The sequence below is a fragment of the Triticum urartu genome, chromosome 7A, assembly GCF_056163025.1.
Source record: "Triticum urartu cultivar PI428250 chromosome 7A, HENAU_Tu73, whole genome shotgun sequence".
Classification (NCBI taxonomy): domain Eukaryota; kingdom Viridiplantae; phylum Streptophyta; class Magnoliopsida; order Poales; family Poaceae; genus Triticum; species Triticum urartu.
Window position 1 is genome coordinate 707,545,488 of NC_141879.1, and position 11,992 is coordinate 707,557,479.

General features: G+C 50.6%; 1 protein-coding gene across 1 annotated transcript; it reads right to left on the reverse strand.

Moving 5' to 3' along the window:
• Positions 1 to 9,857: 9,857 nt before the first annotated feature.
• Positions 9,858 to 11,307, reverse strand: LOC147961862 (uncharacterized). The gene is made up of 2 exons (XM_087531570.1): positions 10,128 to 11,307; positions 9,858 to 9,892 (listed from the first exon to the last, which is right to left on the reverse strand). Exons 1-2 carry the CDS (start codon positions 11,305 to 11,307, stop codon positions 9,858 to 9,860), a joined length of 1,215 nt encoding a protein of 404 aa, XP_087387696.1.
• Between the last annotated feature and the right edge of the window lie 685 nt (positions 11,308 to 11,992).

Consider the following 11,992-nt stretch of genomic DNA (forward strand, 5'->3'; position numbering starts at 1 on the left):
ATGTGGAAGAAGAAATCTATATTTTGGGACCTGCCCTATTGGAAAGACCTCGAGGTCCGCTCCGCAATCGACGTGATGCACGTGACGAAGAATCTTTGTGTGACCCTGCTTGGCTTCTTGGGCGTGTATGGGAAGACAAAAGATACACCTGAGGCACGGGAGGACCAGCAACGTATGCACGGAAAAGACGGCATACATCAGGGTCATGCAAGCTACGCTCTTACCAAAGAAGAGAAGGAAATCTTCTTTGAATGCCTGCTCAGTATTAAGGTACCGTCTGGCTTCTCGTCGAATATAAAGGGAATAATAAACATGGTAGAGAAAAAGTTCCATAACCTAAAGTCTCATGACTGCCACGTTATTATGACGCAACTGATTCCGGTTGCATTGAGGGGGCTTCTACCAGAAAACGTTCGATTAGCCATTGTGAAGCTATGTGCATTTCTCAATGCAATCTCTCAGAAGGTAATCGATCCAGAAATCATACTAAGGTTACAGAATGATTTGGTGCAATGTCTTGTCAGTTTCGAGTTGGTGTTCCCACCATCCTTCTTCAACATCATGACGCACGTCCTAGTTCACCTATGCGAAGAGAGTAACGTTTTGGGTCCTGTATTTCTACACAATATGTTCCCCTTTGAGAGGTTCATGGGAGTCTTAAAGAAATATGTTCATAACCGTGCTAGGCCAGAAGGAAGCATCTCCAAGGGCCGTCAAAATGAGGAGGTCATTGAGTTTTGTATTGACTTTATTCCTGACCTTAAGCCGGTTGGTGTTCCTGAATCGCGGCATAAGGGCAGACTGGATGGAAAAGGCACGCTAGGAGGGGAACAAATAATATGTATGGACGGACATTCTCTCACTGAAGCACACTACACAGTTCTACAGAATTCCGCCTTGGTGGCCACGTATATGGATGAACACAAGAATTTGCTACGCTCCAAACACCCGGAGCGGTCTGATGACTGGATTACACGTGAACAAACCAGGAGTTTCGCCAGCTGGTTGCAAGCATGTACCATGCATGACACCTCTATTGAAGATGACCTGTACTTGCTGTCCCAGTTACCATCTTCGAATATAATGACTTTCAGAGGGTACGAGATAAATGGTAATACATTTTACACGATCGCCCAAGATAAGAAGAGCACCAACCAAAATAGTGGTGTCCTCTTTGATGCAGAAACCAAGACGGGAAAGGAAACATATTATGGTTATATACAGGACATATGGGAACTTGACTATCGATGTGGTTTGAAGGTCCCTTTGTTTCGGTGCAAATGGGTCAATATGACACGAGGAGGGGTAACGGAAGACCCGCAGTACGGAATGACAATAGTGGATCTCAACAATCTTGCGTATGCAGACGAACCATTCGTCCTAGCCGATGATGTGGCACAGGTTTTCTATGTGAAGGACATGTCTACCAAGCCAAGAAAAAGAAAAGATAAGGAAGCGAATGCATCGTACGATGAGCCAAAGTGGCACATAGTTCTTTCTGGGAAGAGAAACATCGTGGGAGTGGATGACAAGACAGACAAATCAGAAGGTTATGAAAAGTTTGATGAAATTGCTCCATTCACAGTGAATATTGACCCGAGCATCCCGTTAAATGATGAAGATTTTCCATGGCTACGACGGAAAGGGACACACGCGAAGAAAAAGTTTCACACCCAAATATCTTCTGTGTTTCACACCCAGGAGGGAATCTCTGTAATAGTTAGGGTAGCTAGTTATGTGTTTTGGCATTTGAAACGCGAAGAAATTTTATGTGCAAGCAAATTCTTTCATGCATTTACTGATTTTTTCAGCTAAATGACCCTGAAATTGAAAAGCATTTCAAATGAACTCAGAAAAGGATGAAAGTTGGCATTGTATCATAATTTCACCCACATAGCATGTGCAAAAAAGTAGAGAGGGTTACCGCAAAAGCTGGATGCACTTCGTGTACAAAATGGACAATCTGTTTCGAAGTATCAGGGTTTCGGACAAAAACTCATCCGTTACAAAGGCATTTCATTATTTAAATAACTTAAGCATTACCAAATTAAATATAATGGTAAAACACACTAATATTAAACATAAGAAAAAAGAATCACTGAAAAATGTATTTTTAAAGTTAAGTTATTCACAAACTAGTGATTCACACAAATTTCAAATAATTCAAAATTTAAACTATTCAAATTTAAAAACTACCGGCACTAACTGAAAGTTTCTAAAAACTATCAAAAATATTCACAAAGAAACTCTAAATATAGCAAAAAACAACTAAAAAAAATAAAAAAAAATAAAGCAGAAAAGAAAAAACTATATTAAAAAAGCCCACCTACCGGGCAACAGCGGCCTGCATACGACTAGAAACCCAACCTGTGGTTGGGCCAGGATGCAGGCCCGCAAGCCCAATAAGCCCCACAGGGCAGAGTAGCAGAGGTAGGCCCAGAAGGCCTGCTTTAGAGAGGAGCTCGAGACAGCAGCGGCGGCGGGGCTTATAAGCAGGTGTAAGCGCCCTTCGGCTAGCGAGGTGGGACTAAACTTCTGCGCCCCTCGCCTGGCAGCGCACCCCCTTTAGTACCGGGTCGTGGCACCAACCGGTACTAAAAGTGTTTCTTATATAGGGGACACCTTTAGTACCGGTTGGAGCCACCAACCGGTACTAAAGGCCTGTTTTGGCCAGGCCAAGCGGGGGGAAGCACCCCCCTTTAGTACCGGTTGGAGCCAGGAACCGGTACTAAAGGGGGGTGCTTCCCCCCGCTTGGCCTGGCCAAAACAGGCCTTTAGTACTGGTTGGTGGCTCCAACCGGTACTAAAGGTGTCCCCTATATAAGAAACACTTCGAAATTTTTCAGTTTCTCATCTCCCACTTCTCTCTGCCGCCGCCCCGTCCCGCGCCGTCGCCGGCCCCGTCGCGCCGTCCCCGTCGACTCCGCGACGCCCCCGTCCTCGTCGCGTCGTCCCCGTCGACTCCGCGGGACCCCCGTCGCTGTCCCGGTCGCCGATCCCCTCACTTCGCCGTCGCCGTCGCCTTTGGATCGACCTCGCCTCGCCGTCGCCGTCGCCTCGATCCTGCCCGCGCGCGCTGTGAGCCCCTCCCCTGGCCCCTCTCCTTCCTCCAATCGATCGTAGCGCACATCGGCGCCGGCGCCGGCGCCGACCGTAGCGCACACACACGCGCGCGCGCACACACACACTACATGCACACACACACACACTACACACACACACTAGACGCGCACACACACACAATTTTTCTGTTTTTAGCTTTTAGTTTTTTCTGTTTTTCTGTTTTTCATACAAAGTTTTAGATGAATTAATTAATTAGATTAGATTATAATGTCAAATAGTATGTAGAAATGTTAGTTATAATATATATAATGTCAAATGTTATAGAAATGTTAGTTATATAGAAATGTTAGAAATTTTGGAAATGTTAGTTTTAGCTAGCTAGATGAATTAGATTAATTTCAAATTGTTAGACGATGATCGATGTTTTTTTAGTTTCTTATATTTTTAGTTATAAAATTTAGAATTTGCATATATGAAATCATCACAATCCATCATTTAAAAAATGTTACTTTACTTTTGCGGCATATAGTATTTTGTTGTCGACGATGCCCGGTCCGCATCCTCGCCGTCAACACGTCCGCGACGACGTCCTGCTTCAGAGGACCCATGTCCGGGACTACGCTCCGCCGGGCTGGCACTGGGAGGTGCTACCTTCAGGGGCGCGACGCTTGGTGAGGAACCCGGCCCCGGGTCCCGTCGTCGACCCTCATCTCCTTTGGTGGCATTCGCGTGGGCCACTTTCGGTGCGGAGGGAGCCGGCCCCGCCGGAGGTGGTACGTCGCCGTGTCAGGGAGGAGGACGAGCACGTCCATCGCTACATGGCTGCTATGGACGTCAGGTTCTCCAATACCTGGCAGGTTCTTTGGGGAGATCACCCAAGCTATGATCCAGTGATGGTTCCTTCACTTTGGTTGTCCACCGCCTAGATTACTCTCTAGTATTCGATCTTTATTAGCTAGCTAGCTAGCTAGTGATGTATTCGATAGACCTAGCTCATGATGCCACTGTTGGGGAACGTAGCATAAATTCAAAATTTTCCTACGTATCACCAAGATCTATCTATGGAGAAACCAGCAACGAGGGGAAGGAGAGTGCATCTACATACCCTTGTAGATCGCTAAGCGGAAGCGTTCAAGTGAACGGGGTTGATGGAGTCGTACTCGTCATGATTCAGATCACCGATGATCCTAGTGCCGAACGGACGGCACCTCCGCGTTCAACACACGTACAGCCCGATGATGTCTCCCACGCCTTGATCCAGCAAGGAGAGAGGGAGAGGTTGATGAAGATTCAGCAGCACGACGGCGTGGTGGTGGATGCAGAGCGTCACAGTAGCAGGGCTTCGCCTATACTACGAGAGAGAGACATAGCGGGGAGAGAGGGAGGCGCCAGGGGCTGGTGTATGAAGTTCCTCCTCTCCCCCACTATATATAGGAGGGCCAAGGGGGGTGGTGCGCCAGCCTAGGAGATCCAATCTCCTAGGTGCGGCTGCCCAAGGGAGGTTTCCCTCCCCCCCAAGGCACCTAGAGGTGCCTTCCACTAGTGGGACTCCTCCCATATGGAAACCCTAGGCGCATGGGCCTATAGGGGCTGGTGCCCTTGGCCCATATAGGCCAAGGCGCACCCCTTACAGCCCATGTGCCCCCCCCTCCCCGGGACAGGTGGCCCCACCCGGTGGGCCCCCGGGACCCTTCCGGTGGTCCCGGTACAATACCGATAACCCCGAAACTTGTCCCGATGGCCGAAACAGCACTTCCTATATATAATTCTTTACCTCCGGACCATTCCGGAACTCCTCGTGACGTCCGGGATCTCATCCGGGACTCCGAACAATATTCGGGTTACTGCATACACATATATCTTCATAACCCTAGCGTCACCGAACCTTAAGTGTGTAGACCCTACGGGTTCGGGAGACATGCAGACATGACCGAGACGTTCTCCTGTCAATAACCAACAGCGGGATCTGGATACCCATGATGGCTCCCACATGTTCCACGATGATCTCATCGGATGAACCACGATGTCAAGGACTTAATCAATCCCGTATACAATTCCCTTTGTCTAGCGGTATGTTACTTGCCCGAGATTCGATCGTCGGTATCCAATACCTAGTTCAATCTCGTTACCGGCAAGTCTCTTTACTCGTTCCGTAACACATCATCCCGTGATCAACTCTTTGGTCACATTGCGCATATGATGATGTCCTACCGAGTGGGCCCAGAGATACCTCTCCGCTTACACGGAGTGACAAATCCCAGTCTCGATTCGTGCCAACCCAACAGACACTTTCGGAGATACCTGTAATGCACCTTTATAGCCACCCAGTTACGTTGTGACGTTTGATACACCCAAAGCATTCCTACGGTATCCGGGAGTTGCACAATCTCATGGTCTAAGGAAATCATACTTGACATTAGAAAAGCTTTAGCATACGAACTACACGATCTTTGTGCTAGGCTTAGGATTGGGTCTTGTCCATCACATCATTCTCCTAATGATGTGATCCCGTTATCAACGACATCCAATGTCCATGGTTAGGAAACCGTAACCATCTATTGATCAACGAGCTAGTCAACTAGAGGCTCACTAGGGACATGGTGTTGTCTATGTATCCACACATGTATCTGAGTTTCCTATCAATACAATTATAGCATGGATAATAAACAATTATCATGAACAAGGAAATATAATAATAACTAATTTATTATTGCCTCTAGGGCATATTTCCAACATCATTACCTGTAATTATCCTCACTATATTCTTTTCTATGGTATTATGCAGGATGAAGATGTATGAAATGAGAAAAGGTGGACGCTATGGCATTGGGTTCATTGACCCAAACACCGTTAATCAATACACATGGAAAATGAGCAAGTATTATGAAAAGCAGGTAGAGGACAACATGCTAGAGTTCTTGAAGCGCCTCAAATACAATGAAGATATACTACTTCCTTACAACTTCGAGTGAGTCACACTTTCTTGTACTACAAATTCTCTGTTTTTGCCTACTAGCTAGCTACATGTTTTTGCTTACATATGCCCGCTTAATTAAGACATGCAAACGTGTGTGCATGCATATTTCACTGGATCTTGTGTATCATTAAAGTTGACGCCGGAACAGTTGATATACTGGACTCACTACTCAAAGCAAAAAGTGACTACAACATCTTGTATGGGATAGTCAACAGGTAATTTCAATCATTATTTATAACTATATATCTCGGCCTATTTAGTTCGTCATTTCATGATATGAACTATTTAATTACCCCTTTATTCATTTTCTTTGTCGGCGGGCAGGGCTTGGGCAAGGTTCATCAGCGTCACGGAAGGCGAATGGAAACCACAGCTGAAATGGTTTCGATCCAAGGTAAGTAATTAAGTAGTACTAGCTGGCTAGCTAGCTGCCATCTCTTTAATTATCATGCTTGATTAATTATTATCTGATCAAATTAAATTCCATCTCGTAATAAAGGCCCTGAAGCAGGCGCATGGGACTAATCTGTGTGCATACTGCGTTTGCGAGAACATTCGCATGATGGCGTCCGAAAGGAGCAGATCTCAAAGACAGGAATGGGTACGCTTGTCAGAACACTATTCACAATTTTTACACCATTATCGATATCTAGTCACACAACTAATACACATGCATATTGATCTCCTTCTTAACAGTTCAAAGAGGTGCGGGACAAGCTCCTAGAAACGGAGCGCATAGAAGCACTTCAAGAGGAAATAGCGGGATTTTTGCTCGACCAGGTCATAAATCCGAAGGGAGAATACTATTACCCGCTACCGCCCCCATCGACCAGGTCATGAACCACTTCCAATTGTCATCGTGCTCCGAAGGCACCAATTAGGCTAATGCCACTGGCTCCGAAGGCAACATGCATATGTAGGAGAAATTGTATATAGCTATACATGTGTGTATGTGTAAATTAATATGGTGGTTTGTGAGACATTGATGATATATATATGATTGGTTCTACTAGAAATTCTATTTATATATATATATATGCATAACGTGTACAATGTGTAGTACCGTAAAATACCAGCAAACGAAAAAGAATTAAAATGGAAAACAAAATCATAAAACCAAAAACCCCCCAAACATTTTAGTACCGGTTGGTGTTACCAACCGGTACTAAAGGGCTCCCGGCCCCCGGAGCTGGCTCGTGCCACGTGGTTTCCCTTTAGCACCGGTTCGTGCTGAACCGGTACTAAAGGGGGGGGGCCTTTAGTGCCGAAATAATAGTGCCGGTTCCTAAACCGGCACTAAAGGGCCTTACGAACCAGTGCTATTGCCCGGTTTTGCACTAGTGTAGCTTGCCGCTTGGAGGACCAGCTGACCAGGGTGGCGCCAAGGTAAACACAGTATCCAGAGGTGGAGCGGCGAATGTCAGGACAACCCGCCCAATCCGCGTCGGAGTAGGCAATGATCTCTGTCGACAAGGAGACTGGCAGCAGGAGTCCATGTGCGGTTGTGCTGTGAATGTATCACAAGATGCGCTTGACGAGCGTGAGGTGACTGTCCCGTGGATCATGCATGTGAAGACACGCCTGTTGGACAACGTATGCCAGGTCTGGACGCGTCATGGTGAGATATTGCAGGCCGCCGGCGAGACTGCGATAGGTGGAGGGATCCACGACGGGCCGACCGGCATCGGCGGCAACCTTGGGCGAGGTGTCGACCGGCGTGGCCACGGGGTGGTAGGTAGACATGCGGGCGCGATGAAGAAGGTCCTCAGCGTACTTGGCCTGGTTGAGGAAGAACCCACGCGATGTACGCTGAACCAGGATGCCGAGGAAGTAGTGGAGAGCACCCATGTCCGTCATCGCGAACTCGTGCCGTAGCTGATCAACGAGTGTGCGAAGAAGGACAGTCGAGGAAGCCGTGATGACGATGTCGTCGACGTACAGTAGAAGGTACGCAGCGTCGTCACCCCGCTGTAGGATGAACAGCGAGGCGTCAGACCGCGACGCGGCGAACCCAATGGCGGCGGCGAAGGTGGCGAACCACTGAAACCAAGCCCGCGGGGCCTGCTTGAGGCCATACAGGGACTTGGAGAGACGAAAGACATGATCCGGCCGAGTTGCGTCGACGAATCCGGCGGGCTGATAGCAATAGACTTGCTCGTCGAGGACGCCATGAAGGAAGGTGTTCTTTACGTCAAGTTGATGCACCGGCCAGCCGCGAGAGCACGCGAGGGTGAGCACCGTTCAAATTGTAGCTGGCTTGACCACCGGCGAAAATGTCTCGCCAAAGTCGATGCCGGGCCGTTGAGCGAAACCCCGGACAACCCAACGGGCTTTGTACCTCTCGAGGGAGCCGTCGGCGTTGGTTTTGTGCCTGAAAACCCACTTTCCAGTGACCACATTAGTGTGAGGTGGGCGGGGAACAAGAGTCCAGGTGTGGTTCGCCATGAGAGCATCATATTCAGACTGCATGGCAGCGCGCCAGTTTGGGTCACGAAGGGCAGTACAAACGGAGGAGGGAAGGGGGGAGATGGTAGAGGCGTGCAGGTTTGTGTAGCGAGGGTTAGGCTGGAAGATCCCGTGGCGTGCGCGCGTCATCATTGGATGGGGCGCACGAACAGGAGGCGGCGAGGGAGAAGGAGGAGGCGAGGGAGGAGCGGGAGAGGTGGTTGGGCCGGAAGGTGGGGAAGGGGGCCCAGGAGGCGAGTGGCTGGTGGGCTGTGGAGACGTGGGATGGTGGGGTGGGTTGGTGGGCTCGGGGGGGGCGCCAGTTGGCGATCCAGGAGGGGAGGGCGAGGGCGGCGGCCATGCAGGCCATGCAGGATCGACATGAATCGCGGGAGGTGGATCGGTAGCGAAGGAGGGCGCAGTTTGAGGAGGAGCAGGTAGCGATTTGAAAGGGAAAACAGTCTCCATGAAAGTTACGTGCCTAGAAAAGATAATGCGCCGGGATAATGGATCGTAACAATGATATCCTTTCCTATCGTCGGGGTAGCCTAGAAAGACACAAGAAACTGAACGTGGGGAGAGCTTGTTGGGGGTGGTGGCTACGAGGTTGGGATAGCAAAGACACCCGAATACACGGAGGTGACGAAAGTCGGGTGCATGCCCAAAAAGAAGCTCGTAGGGGGTGGTCAGAAGTTGAGGTTTGCACGGACGCCGGTTGAGGAGATAAGTGGACGTGGCTAGAGCTTCAGCCCACCAACGGGAAGGCATGAAAGCATGAATGAGAAGTGTACGAACACCGTTGTTGAGGGTACGAAGAATGCATTCGGCCTTGCCGTTTTGTTGGGACGTATACGGGCAGGTGAGGCGATAGAGAGTGCCATGAGTTGCGAGAAGAGAACGGTTTGCGAGGTTATCAAATTCTTTGCCGTTGTCGGTTTGAAGAGCGAGAATGGGATGAGAGAATTGCGTGTGGACATAGGCAAAAAATTGAACTAATAGGCCATGCACTTCGGATTTGCGACGTATAGGAAAGGTCCATACATAATGTGTGAAATCATCAAGAATGACCAAGTAGTATTGGAAACCAGACACACTTAATATTGGACTTGTCCAAAGATCACAATGACAAAGTTCGAATGGAAAAGTCGTATGATAAGTAGAAGAACTAAAAGGCAGCCTAGTGTGCTTGCCAAGACGACATGCATCGCAATGGGTCGACAAGCTCTTATTAAAGCTGAAATCTAAATATGTGGAGGCCTTGGCGAGGACGGCAGCACCGGGGTGACCAAGGCGCTGGTGCCAAAGATCGGCGGTGACGGTGGCGGTGAGGCATGGACGAGAAGGAGCGAAGGTGTACAGATCGCCGGTGGAGTCACATCGGAGAAGCACCGTCTTGGTTGCGAGATCCTTGATAGAGCAACCATATGGGTCAAATTCAATTGAGACTAAATTATCACGAGTGAAAGCACGTATGGAAACGAGATTTTTGATAAGAGAGGGAGAGATGAGAATTTCTAAGAAAGAGAGAGGGCGGGAGGGAGTGGGGAAGGAGGTGGAACCGACGCGGTGATTGGCAGCAGAGACCTATCACCAACGACGATGGAGGAGGGAGAAGAGGATGTGGGAAGGGAGAAAGGAATACCAGAACCAGAGCTCATGTGGGAGGAAGCGCCGCTGTCGAGGACCCATTCACCAATGGGAGCAGCAGGAGGATGCAGCGCCATCTGGTTGAGGGCGGCAATCAGCGCCGCCTGATCCCAGTGCGGCGACGGCGAGGCCGCGGTCGTGGCCTGGTACGCCTGTGGTGCAGAAGGAGAGGGCGGGCAAGCGCCGAGGATGCCTTGGAAGGTGCCGGCGACGGTGGTGGGGGAGCGTTGGGCAGGAGCGTAGCCACCAGGGAGCCCGACATTGAAGGAGGAGCCGCCAGGGAGAGCCCTGCCGAAGGAGGAGCCACCAGGCCCAGCCGAGGGGTTCTGCTTGCGCTTCTTCTGCCGGCCACCGCGGTTGCCAGAGGAGCCGCCCGCGGCGAGCTGGGTGGGGCCGAGAAGGGTCGCGGGGGCGCCGGGGTGGAAGGGGGCCGACGCGGGGGCAGGAGGCGGCGGCCGAGCGGCGTAGTAGGCGCTGGCCTGCGTGATGAGGGCCGTGCGGGAGGCGTTGCGCGCCAGCCGGCTGAGGCGTTGTTCCTCTAGCTGCAGGAAGGAGCGGAGCTTGACGAAGGAGGGCCGGCGACCACGGGTCATGTGCGGCACGACGTGTTGGAGGCGCTCATCGATGCCGCGCAGAACGTTGTGAACCAGCTCGCGATCCTTGATGCGATGGCCGAGATCACGCAGAGTGTCAGCCATCTGTTTCAGCTGAGAGGTGTAGTCGACGACGGTGATGTCGCCTTGGATGAAGGAGTGGAACTCGTCGAGGAGGTAGGTGATCCGGGCGTCGCGGTTGCTGCGGAAGACAGAGCGGAGTGAACGCGAGAGGGTGTACGCCGTGTCCTTCCGATCCTCGACGATCTCCAAGGTCGAGGGGGTGACCGTGGCGTTGTACCACGACAGGACGGCGAAGTCGTTGAGGACCCAATCAGAGGTGGCATGAGCCGGCGAGCCGTCGACGTGGTCGGTGAGGCCGAACTTGGCGAGGGCGGCGAGAAACTGGCGGCGCCAGAGGCCATAGTTCTCCTTCTCATAGTCCAAGGTGACCAAGACGTGATTACGAATCCACAGGCTTTGGATCTGGACGGTGGGAAGGGTTTGGGTGGCTACGGGGAGGTCAAACTGCTCATTGGCGGAGGATTCGCCGGAAGAGGAGACCGAGGAGGAGTCGCTCATGGCGGCGAGGAGGGGAGAGAGGGCAACGGAAGAAGAGGATCTCAGTTAAACTGATACCATGTTGGAGCCAGAGCGATGGAGAGAGAGAGATGGGTCGTGCAACACACTGTATTCACAATCTGGGGTTACACAGTTATATAGTACATGCCGACTCAGCTAACTAACTCACCCACTAGCCTGAAGACTAGGACTAACAAAATACATGACACACATGTTCGCTAACACGCACTCCACGGCGAGGGCGTATAGGCAGCAGCTGGAGGCGTGCCAGATGGGGAGCCATGGCTGCGCTGCATCTGCAAGGTCGTCCCGCCCTGCGCGCGCCCGCCCCGCAAGGCAACCCTCGCCAACATTGCCCGCTCCCACTACAAGAAACTTGTTAATACATGATGATCCTTGTCCGTCACGGATCAGCCAAAAACTGTCATGCGTGTCCCTCCATGAAGGATCTAAAATCCGTCATGTATATCGCGTCATAATTTAACATCGTACCTTCCATGACGGTTCTTGGCTATCATGGATCTGCCACAGGCCCGCCAAGCACAAACTAGGGTGTGACGGAAAAAAACCATCACCGAATTACATATCTAAAAGCAACAAGTAGCCTACGTGGATCTGACGTGGAGGCAAACATGGCCATTTATTAACCAGCCCAATTCCATTCCATTCGAACACATTAGCCTCT